A 17,150-nucleotide genomic window follows, 5' to 3' on the forward strand; every position below is an offset into this window, starting at 1 on the left:
GGTATGGACTGGCCGGTGCACTCCTTTGCTTGTGCTGTCTCCCCCATACAGCCAATATACTTGTACTATAATGCTGATGGGCCCCATGGGAGCCCTATAAGTTGAAGTGCCCAGCTGTAGTCGACCATTATTCACCGTGAGCATACAGCCCCCCACTTGTCATATAGGATTAGGGTGTTCTAGGCTTTAAATGAGTTCATCTGCCACCATGGGGTTATGACAAGCAAGTGTTCACTTGATGTTTCTGACACTGAGTCAGTTGTGGCTGTTGAATCCTCAATAATCTCTACTCAACACTGTTATTGTCTCCAGTGCTCCCTTTGTACCTCTGCATCAGACGGTTCTCCTTGTCGCAACCATTTGTCCAGTCTTCTTCATTTACGGCACTGTGGTGTGTGTCTGGTGTTATGGCTGCTCGGTGCATCCTGTGGATGGGCTTCCAGCCAGTCCCATGCCTCTTGAGGGGTCAGAAAGAATTGCACTCCTTGAGTTGTGATTACTCTCAGCTTGGCTGGGAACAACATCGCATACTGTAGACCCTGGGCCTAGAGCTGTTTCTTGGCTTCCATGAATGATGTCCGTTGGTTTTGGATTTATTTTGTGAAGTTGGGGAAGATGATAATTTTGCAGTTAACCCTTTTTATGTCTCCTTTATCTCTGGCCTTTGCCAAAATGTGATCTTGATCCCCATAATGTAGTAGCCGAGCAACCACAGGTCTCGGAGGTATCCCAGGCAGAGGTGACCTGGATGTTTTCTCTCTCAAGAGAGTAGAAGGAGGCTAGGCCCTCTGGCACCACCTCCTCCCACAGCCATTTCTCCAGGAATGCAACTAACTTTGGCCCCCATTCCAACATTGACGGGCGGCGGAGGCCGCCCGCTAATGTTGCACGGCAGAAATACCACTCCGCAGTCCAGAGACTGCGGAGGGTATTCCAAGTTTTCCCCTGGGCTGGCGGGCGGCCGCCGAAAGGCCGCCCGCCAGCCCAGGGGAAAACAACCTTCCCACGATGAAGCCGGCTCGTAATCGAGCCGGCGGAGTGGGAAGGTGCGACGGGTGCTACTGCACCCGTCGCGTATTTCACTGTCTGCTATGCAGACAGTGAAATACAAGCGGGGCCCTCTTATGGGGGCCCCTGCAGTGCCCATGCCATTGGCATGGGCACTGCAGGGGCCCCCAGGGGCCCCGCGACACCCCCTACCGCCATCCTGTTCCTGGCGGGCGAACCGCCAGGAACAGGATGGCGGTAGGGGGTGTCAGAATCCCCAAGGCGGCGCAGCAAGCTGCGCCGCCTTGGAGGATTCCAACGGGCAGCGGAAAACCGGCGGGAGACCGCCGGTTTTCCTGCACTGACCGCGGCCAAAGCGCAGCGGTCAGAATGCCCTGCGGGGCACCGCCGGGCTGTCGGCGGTGCTCCCGCCAACCGCGAGCCTGGCGGTCACAGACCGCCAGGCTCGTAATGAGGGCCTTTGTGTCTTCAATATGCTCTGGAAACCCAATAATGCGGATATTGTTCCTGCATGGCCTATGTTCGCTGTCCTCTGCTCTAGACTCTAGAGCGTGGATCTTGGTTCTAGGGTAGTGAGACATTCCTGCATCCTCACAGGTCTGGGGGATGTCGGCCACCAGCCGCTCTGCTTTTATGACCCTCTCTGCTAGTCTTCTGTGGTCATCTTTCAGGAGACTGAGGTCCGCTCCCAGGACATCTGTCTTGGTTTCGAGTGCCTCTTGAGAGGCCTCAAAGATGTCTTGTAATGTGGGCCCCATAACCATTAGGGGCAGTGACCCCTCCTGGAGTGGTCTTCCCGGCTCAGCAAACAGTGTCATTGCACCCTGGGACCTAGTGTCCCGGTCCTTCTTCTTGGTGGCCTTTCACATCTATGCAGCTATTTAGTTTGTTGACTGGACTTAGATTAGCTGCCAGTTGTGTGTGGCATAGGGGGCCCTCCCAGGTGACGTCCCCAGGCAATCAGCACACAAATCTGGGTCTGCAGCAACACACCTCTTTTGGGCTTGCTCTCTGTCCGGGCATCCAGTGTGATCCAGTGTGAGTGAGTTTCACAGGGAATCAGGGTCCACAAGCTGCCCAACACATCACAGAAACAGGGCCCAGCAGTAAGCAACACCCAGTGGGGGGGGATCCAAGACCCCCTCCCCACTACTGCCATGCTCTCCTCACTACAGTTCCTCCGTCCAAGGCCCCACCTCTAAGGATAGGTCTCAGCATGTGTGCTCCTTTGCCAATGGTAATACCTCTGAGTTCCGGCCCACCCGGTGACTCTGCTTTTTTCAGAGGGAATGGAGCTAGTCCTCTGCTCCTGTGTCTTTGCAGGGCCCAGAGTTCTGATCACTCCTCGGGGCTGGTGGACAATCAGGCCCCACTCCCCATCCGATTATATGTGTTCAGGGCCTCACCGGTGGCAGTGATGATGTTCTTTGGGCGTGGCCAACATCCTCAGGGCCCCCTCCATGGGCTATGTGGGGTGTGTGGCATTTGTGCAGCAACAAGCGGGCAACCGCAACCTTCCTGAGACCCTGCATAGATGCTGCAGCAGTCCCTCTGGTCCTTCAAGCCAGTCTGGGCCCTCTGGTGTACTGCTATCGCAAAGGGTGGGGGCCCGATCCAGGTTCTCCCCTGGGTGTCTGTGTGTTGCAGCTTCGCTGTTGGTAGTGATGGTGCACAGATCCTCAGCACCCCCTCCGCAGGATATGTAGGTTGGTGTAGGGTGGGTGGCGCTCATGTCACACTAAGCGGGCAGCTGTGGCCCATCCAGGGGTGCCCTGCTGCGGAAGTCTCTTCAGACCTCCCAGCCCGACCAGGCCTTTGGTTTACTGGCACTGCGGAGGGCAAGGGAGCCTGATCCAGGTCCCCACCAGAGTCTTTTCATTGCAGGGGTTCCCCCTGCAGCAACCTGGGATTCCCCAGTTTAATCAGGGCTGGAAATCTTTAGATTGTACCTCGGAACCTCTTCTTTCATGCAGTAGGCCTCCAGATCGGAAGTTCCTGTGGCGCCCAGAGGCATAGGGCCCAACTGCTGCTCCACCCGCTGTCCTTTCCTCTACAGCAGACACAGCAGGTGTCTCCACCACAAGCAGCAGCCCCCCTGGGGGCACTCGCTCACCTCTGGGCCCAAGTTCTCAGCCCCAGCAACCACCTCTCAGGCTGCCCGCCATGCCTGGCATGACGGTAGGCAGTCTAGTCCCAGGCAGGCGTCATTTTGAATCTGGCAAATTCCACCACCCGGGCAGTGGCCGGCTCCCTCCCATGCCACACAGTGTGCTCCAGGCACCCAATGCAGCCCCACACCATGCAGGCTAGGACCAGCTGATCTGGCAATGGCTTTGGGGCTCCCAGGGTCCAACAGGATGGGAGACGGGAACTGATGGGGAATCGTGAGCAGAAGCCCACAAAGCCATGTCTTGCAACATTTGCGTCTGGCCACATCCCCCATCGAAGAAGCTTTGCAATTCTTTTTGTGAGATCATTTTGGAATGAAAGATGCAAAATAATCAATTTACAGTACAATATTTAAATAAAGTGGCTAAAAAAATCAGTGGCTCTGAAGAGGTGCTACAACTCTGAAGATGATGCGTTATTCTTGTCCTTCATTGAAGCTTTCTCTGGAGAAGCTCATTCACCTCTACTTACCATCACCAAGGCTTCCCTCACTTAAGGACTCTCACCTGAAGGGTTCAAGACATGCTAAACCCTCCTACTACTGAAAAGCCCACACCATCCCTGATGACATCACCAACTACTGGGCCATAATGCACCTACCATTAATCAGCAAGAACACTGAAAAAGCAGGTTTTGCACAACTCTAAGAACACATCTGTACCAACCATCTGCTCCATTACTACAAATGTGGTTTCAGATATCACAAAGACATCCAACTTACACACCAAAGAAGGGTGCCCTCCTGACCAAAGATTAAGATTGCTACTCCCTCCTCATATTGATGAACCTCCTTGTTGCCTTCAATGCCTCTACATGGAAGCACTAATATATAAATAAGACCTCTGCTCCAGACATCCCTTAACTCAAACACTGCATGCACCTCACCCAGACCAGGATATCCAGCACTGTCCTGACGCATTATCCTATCAAAACAGTATTCTTCTATTTGCCAAGAAGAAGATGCGAAACCTAGTTTAAATTTGCCTCAAGAAATTAAACTGGGACAGATTTGAACCCCAATTTTCACACAATGCCAAGTACCTTTGATTCAGCTTGGATAACCCATCCTACCTTCAAAGAACACGTCGCCAAGCAAATCAAGACAGCCAGGTACCAGTTTACTTGGCTAAAGAAAATTAACCATTCCTCCCAGAATATGACTTCAGAGGTGCTGTTCATGCTCTTGTGCATCTGGATTGTGGCAATGCCATGCTCCACATACTTCTAGATTTCAGACTGCCCTCCTTGAATACATCTTACATGCTGCATCACAGCTCATCAAGGGCCTGAAGAGGTATGAGTCAGTAAGTACACCCTGATGGAACTCCTGTTTCCACTTACATGCTCACACCATCTCCAAAGCCAGCTGCATTATCTACAAAGACACCACATCAGGCACCTCTGCCTTTCTGACTGTCACACCCACAGCTAGGACAATTTAAGACTGGAGATGAAGAAGTGCAAAAAAGAAAACTTTACTCAAATGACCTTCTACATCTATGAACCTAGGATGTGAAACAAAATTTCCACATCCATCAAAATGGCCCCTATTCTGCTCAAATAAACCAAATTGCAGAAAGCACACTTAAAAAAAACTCTGCATCATAATGCACTGATAACTCTGTTAGACTTGACAGCTGTATAGTAGTCTTCCCTCAAAACATTTTGCCTTCCTCCTCAATTTTTTTGGTATTCTCATTTTTGTTGGCCTTAGGACTGTAACCTTTACCATTGCTAATCAGTGCTAAGGTGCTTGTACTCACTCCTCTCTTTATACAATCTCTTGGTGTTTTACAGATGACCAGTGCTCACAGATAATACACCATTCTCCATATAATATGTTTACAATAAGTGGTGCACCTAAATGGGAATATACACCCCACTTCCCCTACTCCAATCCGAAGACTGGCAAATCACAGATACATTTTTAGGGCACTTCCACAAATGTTCTTGAACAGTTTATATCTTCTCAAAGATGTTTTTATTCCCAGCCAGTTCCATTTCTTTCAAGGATCAACAGGTACTGCAACATTATCTTACAGTAAATTTCCAGCCAATCATAGGTTGTAGCCAATTTTCAGCCAAAACACGTGTTTCGTCAATGGGATTAACTCTATGACTTTGTCAGGGTGGCTAATTTGAAATGCAAATACCAATCACTAAGTTGTATTTCACTGCAGCTACAAATCTTCACACCAAATACGCTGTATCTCCCATGCCTTAAAAAAAAATGCCAGAGTCTGCGTGATATAAAATCACTAATAAAAACTATAGAAATAAATGCTTAAAAAAATAAAAAGAATGCCAAAAAGGGTGTGAATAAGCAGTTTTTGCAGTGTGGGATTGTAAATCAAAATCCCGCCAACACAAAAACAGACATACATATGTTTCATGAGGGCGTGGGGACTCAGATTTCTGGACAGGAAGAAAACACTTGAGAAAACTATATACAAATAAAGAAAATCTAAATGTGCATATGGATAATTGTTCTTTTGTATGTGGGTAACCTGCCTTGTGGACAGTTCACCTGACTATAAGGAGGAGGAGGAATGCTACTGGAAATCTCCTGTTGTAGGTTTCAATGGGTATTAATTGGACTATCATGAATTTCTTTGATTATATTTGTATTTTGAATCAACCAAAATCTATCACTTCTGGAAAAATTGAAACTGTAAGCTTGTTTTAAGGGAGTCAAAATGATAAAATGATGAAGAATGCCATGTTGACATCATAATGAAGAGAACATTTTCAATTTTGTGCTACTGGTTGAAGATGTGTGACCATTGAACAAGTGTGTTTGACACATGAGGATCAGAGCTGTGCTTTCTTTTGCATCAAAGATGGTAGGTCAGAGTATGTTTGTTTCACTTTTGAATGTAGTGCATATTTAATATGTGCCTTCTAGCAGTGCACACTACAGGATGAACCACAGATGTTCTGTGGAATCCTCCAGTCCTGCAGCGTACCCGCTGTGAAAGGAGTCTAATGACCTGCTAACGGTTGTCCTGGGTGGTCCCATGCTCATTATGTAAGTACTGCAAGTTGATATTGCAGGAACCTACCCCCCAACTCGGTCATTGATAGGACTTGATGGTGCCAAATAGATTATGTACTGTATTGCTCTGAAACCACCCATCAGGATGCTTCAGGGTTCACACCAATTGTTTCTGCTAATATACAGAAAGACATGGAACATTTGGGGAACTGTTCTTCCCTGCTACTCTTAATGTTGTTCATGCATTTCTTTTGATAAAGAAGCTCATAATCGTGTGCCTGGCTCTACTTTGGCTCGCTAATCCCAATCTACCAACTAACATGACCACTAATCACATTTAATTTCATCATTCCCGTGCTTGAATTGGTAGAAAGGCCAGTAGTATGCAGATTACTTAGGTGTGAATGCACTGCCTCTAGACTAATTCATGGTCAGCTGAAGAATTGCTAAGGGCCTAATTTATAATTTGGCAGTTGGCTCCTCGTTCCCCCACTCAGATGGAGTAATTTACTCTGTCCCATTGTCAAAGGGATCACCTATCAAATCTGTAAATGACTGCCAAGCAGGCAGTCATTTATAATGCATTGACAGGAACCGCCATTAAGGCAGATCCTGCCACTGCAAATGGCTGTTTGTTGCAGGGCTGCGTCATTCTGATGCATCCCCAAAAAGGCAATCAGTAGAAATGGAGATATTCAATTTTAAAGCTTTAGATGTCAGTAGTTGCAAAAGGGTATCTGGTTGCACTGCATCAGGACAAAGTCACAAGTTCAGGCCGACCAAGATGTGGTGCAGGGCAGGCACAGGAGAATGTTTGGCCTGCTCAGAGTTGAATCTTACGGGTTTGGATGAACAGAAACAAATGATTTTGAATCACTTTAAAACTGTTTGTATTGTTTATTTTTGAAACCCTAATCACTGCAGGCAGGATACATGGCTGTCCCACCCCTCTACCAGCAACAAAAGTGACCCCCATCAAATGTGCGTCCTCCCAGGCAGCTCCCTGGGCAAATACCCATAACTCTGCAGTGGTTGAGGTCACCAACATTCACTGAACAAGGAAGACAAAGTGGTGGCTGAATGAACTCTCCCTACATTTCCTGAGGCCACTGTGCAGTAATATTACCCAGACAAACACTTTCTGTTTTCATGAATGATACTCCTTTGTCTTATATTTTGTTATTAACCAGTGCCGTTATGCCTTGTTTACACAACCTCACCATTTAGTACATTACTCAGTTGTTCATCAGTAAATCACGAAAACTGGTATTGTACTTTGACCCCTTCTTGATCCACTTTCAGGGGCGTAGCTGGTTCACTAGGATAGGAGGGGTGTAAGCTTCAGATTTCCCAAACATCATGCTGGGATATCATGTGAAAACACATTATATGAGCAGCATGACATGAGGGGGGGCTTAAAGGGCAGTGAAAAGAAAAAGGAGGGTGTATTGTTAGGGGCACTAAAAACACAATATTTTTCTAACTAACAAATTGGATTTTTATGCCTTCAAAACAGAGCGAGAGAGAAAGTGAGAGAGAGAGAATGTGTGTGATGGTCAGTGTGGGCATGTAAAATTCCTAGGTGAAATCCAACAGACACTTCATTATACCTGACTGAAACCACTTGTGTAGGAGGCTGGCCTGGCTTGTAGTGGGTACCAGAGGTACTTACACCTTGTGCCAGGTCCAGTTATCCCTTATTAGTGTAGAAGAGGTGTTTCTAGCAGCTTAGACTGATAGAAGGTAGCTATGGCAAAGAAGCTTAGGCTGAACTAGGAGACATGCAAAGCTCCTACTATACCACTTATATCATATGCACAATATCATAAGAAAACACAATACCCAGAGTTACTAAAAATAAAGGTACTTTATTTTTATGACAATATGCCAAAAGTATCTCAGTGAGTACCCTCAGTAAGAAGGTAAGTACTATACACAAGTTATATGTACACAAACCCAAATAAGGTAACTAAGAGCAAGAAAAGTAATGCAAACAGTGTAGAATTACAATAGGTTGCAATAGGAGCACATAGGTATAGGGGCAACACAAACCATATACTCCAAAAGTGGAATGCAAACCATGAATGAACCCCAAACAGTGAGGGTTAATAAAATACCCCACCCCAAGACCCTGAAAAGTAGGAGTAAAGTACACCTACTACCCCCAGAGAGCACAGAAGTCGTGATAGGGGGATTCTGCAGGAAGAACAAACACCAGCAGTGCACTGACAACGGATTTCTGGACCTGAGTACCTGTAAGACAAGGGGACCAAGTCCAATAGTGGCGACACTGTCCGGGGGGGGCAGGAGCCCAGGAAACCCCAGATGAAGGTGCAAGGAAGCTGCCACCGGTTGGAAGAAGCTTGGAGTTCTGCAAGAAAGAAGAGGGCTAGGGACTTCACCTTCGGAAGACTGATGTCCCACATCGCAATGAAGCTTGCAGAGATGTTCCCACGCAGAAAGACCGCTAACAAGCCTTGCTAGCTGCAAGGGTCGCAGTAGAGGTTTTTGGGTGCTGCTGAAGACCAGGAAGGACCAGGATGTCGCCTTTTGGAGGAGGAGACAGAGGGGGCACTCAGCAACTCAGAGAGCCCTCACAGAAGCAGGCAGCACCCGCAGAAGTACCCCAACAGGCACTTGGGAAGAAGAGTGAAACGGAGTCCATGCGAAGTTACAAAAGGGAGTCCCACGACGTCGGAAGGACAACTCAGAAGGTTGTGCACTGCAGGACGGCGGGCTGGGGACCCAGGCTAGGATGTGCATGAAGGAAATCCTGCAAGAGTGCACAGGAGCCGGAGCAGCTGCAAATCACGCAGTACACAGCTTTGGACTTACCTCCACCAAACTTGGACTGAAGAGTCACTGGACTGTGGGAGTCACTTAGACAGAGTTGCTGTGTTGCAGGGACCACGCTCGTTGGGGTGAGAGGGGACCTAGAGGACCAGTGTTGCAGTCTTTTGGTGCCTGCGTTAGCAGGGGGAAGATTCCATTGACCCACGGGAGATTTCTTCTGAGCTTCTGGTGCAGGGTGAAGGCAGGCTACCCCCAGAGCATGCACCACCAGGAAACAGTCGAGAAAGCCGGCAGGATTAGGCGCTACAATGTTGCTGGTAGTCGTCTTGCTACTTTGTTGCAGTTTTGCAGGCGTCCTGGAGCAGTCAGCGGTTGATCCTTGGTAGAAGGTGAAGAGGGAGATGCAGAGGAACTCTGGTGAGCTCTTGCATTCGTTATCTGAAGAACTCCCCAAAGCAGAGACCCTAAATAGCCAGAAAAGGAGGGAGGACTGGCTACCAAGAGAGGTAAGAGCCTATCAGAAGGAGCCTCTGACGTCACCTGCTGGCATTGACCACTCAGAGCAGTCCAGTGTGCCCCCAACACCTCTGTTTCCAAGATGGCAGAGGTCTGGGACACACTGGAGGAGCTCTGGTCACCTCCCCTGGGAGGTACTAGTCAGGGGAGTGGTCACTCCCATTTCCTTTGTTCAGTTTTGCGCCAGAGCGGGGCTGGGGGATCCCTGAACCGGTGTAGACTGGCTTATGCAGAGATGGGCACCATCTGTGCCCATCAAAGCATTTCCAGAGGCTGGGGTAGGCTACTCCTCCCCAGCCCTTCACACCTATTTCCAAAGGGAGAGGGTGTAACACCCTCTCTCAGAGGAAATCCTTTATTCTGCCTTCCTGGGTCAGGGCTGCCTGGACCCCAGGAGGGCAGAAACCTGTCTGAGGGGTTGGCAGCAGCAGCAGCTGCAGTGGAAACCCCGGAAAGGCAGTTTGGCAGTACCTGGGTTCTGTGCTAGAGACCCTGGGGATTATGGAATTGTTCCCCCAATACCAGAATGGTATTGGGGTGACAATTCCATGATCTTAGACATGTTACATGGCCATGTTCGGAGTTACCATTGTGAAGCTATACATAGGAAGTGACCTATATATAGTGCACGCGTGTAATGGTGTCCCCGCACTCACAAAGTCCGGGGAATTTGCCCTGAACAATGTGGGGGCACCTTGGCTCGTGCCAGGGTGCCCACACACTACGTGACTTTGCACCCAACCTTCACCAGGTGAAGGTTAGACATATAGGTGACTTATAAGTTACTTATGTGCAGTGGTAAATGGCTGTGAAATAACGTGGACGTTATTTCACGCAGGCTGCAGTGGCAGGCTTGTGTAAGAATTGTCAGAGCTCCCTATGGGTGGCAAAAGAAATGCTGCAGCCCATAGGGATCTCCTGGAACCCCAATACCCTGGGTACCTCAGTACCATATACAAGGGAATTATGTGGGTGTACCAGTAGGCCAATGTGAATTGGTAAAAATGGTCACTAGCCTGTTAGTGACAAATTTGGAAAGCAGAGAGAGCATAACAACTGAGGTTCTGTTTAGCAGAGCCTCAGTGAGACAGTTAGGCATCACACAGGGAACACATACAGGGCACATACTTTAGAGTACTGGGGTCCTGCTTGGCAGGGTCCCGGTGACACATAGGCTAAAACAACATATATACAGTGAAATATGGGGGTAACATGCCAGGCAAGATGGTACTTTCCTACAACTTGTTCCCATCCATTTTCTACAAAATACATTTTATAGGGGGTGTAACACCCCAAACATGCACCTTGAAGCTACACCCCTGAACATTTTATAAACAGGGCTGGACTGAGAACCAAAAGCAGCTCTAGCAAGTTTTGTCAAACCAGTCCTGTATTGCATATAGCAAGAGAGCACAGTGAGTGCAGGAAACGTGGCCAGCCAGCCCCACTTCCAGTGTCAAAACTGGCCCCCACTAGCTGTAAAAACAGCCCTCATCCTACTAGGCCTTTTGGAGAATGTCCACTAATGCAAGCCTGGGTCTAATTATAAAAGTTTGTACCCATTAAGCAACCGGTGTTTATTTCCAAACGTTTAATTGTTAAACAGTATTGAAAAGTATTGAAAAGACCAACCTAGCATTCTTGTGGGACTCTCTGGTTTAATATCATATTTTATTTTTTAGACTATCCAGTTAATTAAAGTATACTTCCAGCAATATGGCAGCCACAATACCAAAGAAGTGTGCAGATCAAGGAAGAAAAGCATTCTTCAAGAACCCCTTTTCCAGTATAAAGGTAAGACAAATAATGAAAGACAGGCATGTTATGGGCTGTGTGCCGGGGAACAGCAATAAAACAGAAATCTGCATGATAATTGTTTAGCAATGTTTGACTTTCTTACTTGAGAAATTCCACTTGAACCATGTGGCATAAAATGCTATGTGAACAACAACTGACAAAGCCAAAAGGTCTCACATGTGAGACCTAATCGCTTTGTTAATGTGTTACCAATGTTGAACAACATTGTGGCTGCTGTGCACAAGGGTGGAAAAAAAGACCAAATTACACATCTCGGGCCAAGTTCGTATTCAGGTTACCTAGAATAAAACAGTAACTCACTGTTTGATAAAACATGTGCAGCTGTGTATGTGATTTGGCTGACACCTTAGTGGTTCCTGCAGATAGGAATCTTAATTTTCTCCAGGATAAATCTACTGAAGCCCTAACGGCCAAACTCACATCATGGGTTCAGTTTATTTTTTCATTGGCAGGTTATCATTTATATGTTTCACGATATTCTTCTAGTTTGTCTCCATCTCAATAGGCCCCAAATAAGTCAAATACATCTTATGTGTGTCTGCATACATATATATTTATATTATGTTTGCATAATATACAGCTATATATATATATATATATATGTATATATATATATATATATATATACTCACCTAAAAAAACAAAGGTTACAGGGATGTTATAGTTAAGTTCTGAATTTATTCGCACAAAACCAGAGAAATTCAGCAGTTATAGTTAGAGTTATTTCAAGAAACTATAACTCGCGGCCTAAGGTAACTATAACTCACGCTCCCTGCCATGCACTGTTTTTTCTTCAATAATTTATCTTCTAATGTTTCATTGTTATTTTTCTTGATGTTATAAAAGTTGTCATGAGTGCTGTAATATCCTGGGTCATTAGCAATGAATGGCGGAGTGCAAGTTATAGTTGCTTGAAATAACTCTAACTGCTGAATTTCCCTGGTTTTGTGCAAGTATATAAAGTCCATGTAACATTTTTTTTTTTCGGGGAATTTTGAAGGTTTCATTACTATATGTTAATCAACCACAGCTATGCACAACTTTTGGCTTGTGGCCAGGCCCTGCAGCCAAACCCCTAACAACCCAACCCAACACTGTGCACAGACTTTGGCCATGCGCAACAGGAGTTGGCTGTAGGGCCGGTCTCCCTAGGTGTGGGAATAGGTATGTAAAGGTGTCTCTGTTGTGAGAGTAACTGTGAGATTGTCTGTCTGGGTGTGAGAGTGGGTGTGAGCAGGTATATGTGTGTATGTGAGTGTCTGATTGAGCTCCAATAGATGAAAGATGCATTCACCTCCAGAAAGGATTTCAAATCGCTTTTCAATATGGAATCGCAGAGTAAGCACACATGCTTTGCCTTCGCCAAGTCCACAGTTTCCACAAAATGTCTGTGCTACTGGAGCACTTTCTACTGATTAGTTAGTAAGCGCTACCTCGTTGGGTAAATGTCCAGTGTGGGGGCGGGAGATGGATAACTCCCCTCCCCATGATGATTTTGGTCTCTGGGACCGCATCTCCTGGGTCCACTACAATTCCATGGGTGGGGGCGCAGCCCCCTCGCTGGGCCGATCTCACCTTTCAATAACTGGAGAGGGGACCGTACCACGCCCCTCCCCCAGGGCCAGCCACAACATGTAATTTCTTTTGGTAGGGAGTGGGGCCACGCAGCTTCCCTCCCCAAGCCTATATATCCATCCTGGGGACCCCATCACCAGGGGCCTGGCCATCTGTCCTTGGTGCCCCTGAGGGAAGCCAGTTACCATTTTTGTGGACCACGCAGGTAGGCTGAATGCCTCTGCAGTCCTAGCTGGTTTCCCGCCTCCTGTGGTTACCGGCATTGCTGTCACAGACATGGAAATGTTAAACATGCAGCTCCCTGTCTGTGAGAGCAATTGCTTCCTCTGTTTCCCTGCCCACATGTCTTTTTGACAGCTGTCACTTGCTTGAACCAGAGTGTTTGCTCCGACTTGGCAGGAGCTGTCAAAGTTCCTGTCAAGTCACAGCAAATGGTTATGTCCCAGAGGTGGGCATCCCAGGACATAGCATGAGCTGGTCCTGGGGTGGTGGTCCCCACCATGCACAGTTTTTCATCAAAACTGTTACTGCAAATATTTCATTGACATTATCAACAATGTTATCAAAGATGTCATGAGTGCCATATTTTGTGGTTTAATTACCAGTGCATTACAAGGGCGCAAGTAATAATTACCTTAGGGCACTTTAGGTAACTCTAACTATATCTAGTGACTTTCTATGGTTTTGTACGTTTAAAATGTGAGCCTAACTATAACGTCTCTCTAACCTTTGTTTTTTTAAGGGAATTTCTATGTTTTTTTAAAATTCTATTTCCTAACTATAATGTCTCTGTCATCTTTGTTTTTTCAGTGAATTTTATGTTTTTGTTTTAACTTATAGTAATTTTCTTTACTATACATTAATCCAACCACCACCATGCACCGCCTTTGGCCATGATTGGCAGTGGTTGGCCACAGAGGCTAACCACCTATAAGCATCCAACTGTGCACAGCCTTCAACCATGCACAGGGGAGGTTGCCTGCAAGACCTGGCCTGCAGCCAGACCCTGCGGCCAAATCCCCTTCACCACCCAACCCAATGCTGTGCACAGCGTTTGGAGGACAGGAGTTGACCGTGACCTCTCTGGGTGTGAAAATAGGTGTGAGGGGTTATATCTGGCAGTGAGAGTGGCTGTGAAAGTGTCTGTCTGGATGTGAAAGTTTGTACATCAGTGTTTTAGTGGGTACATCAGTGTGTCTGCGAGTCTGTGAGTGGGTGCATGATGGTGTCAATGGGTCTGTGAGGGGCTGTGTGAGAGCCTGAGTGGGTCTGTAACTATCTGAGTGGGTCTATGTGTGGGTGAGTGAGGGTCTAAATGGGGTTGTGAGTGGGTGCACGAGAGTCTGAGTGGGTCTGTCAGTGGGTACATAAGTGTCTGAGTGGGTTTGTGAGCGGGAGAAAGAGAGAGTGAGAGGGACAAAGATAGAGAGTTTTTTAGGCTTTGATACGAATTAGATATTTCTGAACAAATTAAAAAGAAAATGTATTTGTAATTCGAAAAGAGTAAGACCACCTTTCTGTAAGAGCCTTAAACATGTGTAGTTAAAAAAAGTAGGGAAACGAGTCCGGCTGGACTCAAACCCTCAATGCTCATCATCACACTGACCTTCACACTGAGCTATTCTTTTATTTTCTTCCTTTTTTGCCCTTTATGGGCTATCTGGGACCGCAGGAAAGCCCTCAAGGACTCCCACACAGTCCCTACATGTTTTTTTTAATTATTTATTTTATACAATGCCCTTACGGGCTATCTGGGACCATGGGGGAAGCCTCAAGGCCTCCCCTGTGGTCCCATTGCTTCAGCAACCAAGGAGCTGCTTTAAGAAGTAGCTCTGTGGTTGCTGAAGCAAACCTTTCACCTCTGCAGGGAACAGAGATGAAAGCTCTGCTTTCTGACAGTGGAACCTGCTTCACAGGTCCCGCTGTCAGAAACCAAAGTGTTTGCTGTAGCTTGGCTACAGCTTTGAAGCTGCAGCCAAGCCACAGCAAACAGCTATGTCTTGGGGTGGGGACCACAGGACATAGCAGGAGCCGACCCTGGGGGTGGTAGTCCTAAGGGCCATCAGTGGCTCCTCGAGGTGGGCTACATGCCCCCCCTGCAACCTGGAGATAGCCCCGGGGAGGTGGTGGTCCCCAGAGATTGGGGTTCTGAAATGGACCCCCTTTACATTATTTAGCATTTGGCCCGGGGAGGTGGTGATCACCAAGGAATCAGGGGCATGGGGCCCCCAGCACCTTCTTTGTTATTTGTTCCTGGGCAGGTGGTGGACCCCAGGGCTGCAGGGAGAGCCCAAGCTGCCCCCCCCCACACCAACTTTCTATGCTGCCCCAGGGGGTGGTGGTCCCTGGGGCGCTGGGTGGCTGCACGGCCAACCCTTCACATATTTAATTAATTGCCTAAGGGAGGAAGTGGTCCCCGGGGCTGTGGGGGAGGCCATCCGGCCTCCCCCACATATTTAAAGCATTTTGCCCTGGGGGTGATGGTTCCTAGTGTGCGGGGAGCTAGGCGCCGCCTGCACATATTCAATGAATCGCCCCGGAGTGGTGATGGGCTCCGGAACTGTGGGGAAGGACAAAGGGCCTCATCCACATAATTTAAATAAAGGCTATGGGCCAAGTGCCCCCCTCATTAGAAATTAACATTGTCCCCGGGATTTGACCCACTCAGGGACTTAAAAAAATGAAGCACAGGAGCCAACGCTTCATTAAAAAAAAAAAAAAACACCCGATTCGCAGATCCTCCACGAATCGCAATGAAACATTTCTAAAAAATGCTTTTTAGCACTTGTGGGTCTGTACCCTGGCCCCTTTTGTTTATTTTTAACTTTTTTTGTGGTACTCGGCTGAAGCTGAGTCCCAACATGGCTGACAACACTTTTCTTGTTGAAGTGTTGTCAACCAATCAAATCTCAACACGAGATTGGGGGGGATCTTGAATCCTTCTCGTCCCTAGATACTCAAATTTGGATTTGCCTGAATTTCTCAGAACCTACTGAGAGGATTTACACCAAATAGCAAAAAGGGCTCTTTCTGGACCAATTGCTATCTTGCTGCCAAATTTGGTGCAATTCTGTACAGTGGTTTTGGAGCTATCGCTGTTCAGTTCTTCCTATGGGAATTAACGGAATTAACATTGGAAATGCTCTAAATGTCACTGCCCTTGCTTTACAGATCACCCCGAAACATTCCAGACAGCAGCTGACGTGACTGTTGATTTGTTTTGGAAATGTTTGTGAAGATTTGTCAAGCGGCGCCAAAGATATAGGCAAACAAAAAACAGCTTTTTCTACAGAAATTAGGTCCTAAACTATAACTAGATAATATAAGGTAATAGATAGATAGATAGATAGATAGATAGATAGATAGATAGATAGATAGATAGATAGATAGATAGATAGATAGATAGAAATTACTTAATGGGCCAGGCCCTGTGGCCAAACCCTGCCGCGCACGGCCAAAGTCCATGCGCTGCGCTGCCTATATTCACATCTGTGCATGCTAAACAAAATTTAAATTCACTGAAAAAAACAAATGTGAAAGGGATTCAGCAGTTAAAGTTAGAGTTATTACAAATAACTATAAGTTGCGCACTAAGGTAACTATAACTTGCGTCTTCGCCATGCGCAACTAATTACCCCTCATTTTATATCACTGATGACACCTGCTATGGCAGCTTTGATATTATCACTGCAACATCTGCAATAAAATTATTGATCAGAAAACTGTGCTTTATGAGGGCATAGGTTATAGTTACCTTAGGGTGCAAATTGTAGTTATTTGAAATAACTCCAACTATAACTGCTGAATTTTTAAGGTTTTGTGCGAGTAAATTCTGAACCTATCTATAATGACCCTGTAAACTTTGTTTTTTTCAGTGAAAAAAAAAATGTATGTATATATATATATATATATATATATATATATATATGACCTAGGGCCAGATGTAGCAAAGTTGGGAATTGCGACTTGCAATTTGCGAGTCGGAGCGACTCGCAAATTGCAAGTCGCAATTTCCAATGCAGAACGGTGTCTCAGACACCGTCTGCGACTCGCTATGGGGTCGCAATGACCCACCTCATCAATATTCATGAGGTGGGTCGCAAATTGCGGCCCATAGCGAGTCTAGGCACTGTAGTCAGCAGACCTCCATGTTCGTGACTGCTTTTAAATAAAGCAGTTTTTTTTTTTTTTTTTTAAGTGTAGCCCGTTTTCCTTAAAGGAAAACGAGCTGCACTTAAAAAAAAATCCGAAACCTTTAGTTTCGTTTTTTTTTCAG

The 17,150-nt window shown here is 46.7% G+C and overlaps 1 protein-coding gene across 1 annotated transcript in view; it reads left to right on the forward strand.

The window, feature by feature from the left end:
- The window catches only part of LOC138249740 (solute carrier organic anion transporter family member 2B1-like), a 464,484-nt gene that overhangs the window by 69,792 nt on the left and 377,542 nt on the right, over positions 1 to 17,150 (forward strand). Inside the window, exon 2 of the mRNA XM_069203799.1 lies at positions 11,164 to 11,275. Coding sequence (XP_069059900.1) covers positions 11,198 to 11,275 — 78 coding nt within the window. The 5' untranslated portion in view covers positions 11,164 to 11,197. The remainder of the gene's footprint in view (positions 1 to 11,163; positions 11,276 to 17,150) is intronic.

Source organism: Pleurodeles waltl, chromosome 8, assembly GCF_031143425.1.
Source record: "Pleurodeles waltl isolate 20211129_DDA chromosome 8, aPleWal1.hap1.20221129, whole genome shotgun sequence".
NCBI lineage: Eukaryota > Metazoa > Chordata > Amphibia > Caudata > Salamandridae > Pleurodeles > Pleurodeles waltl.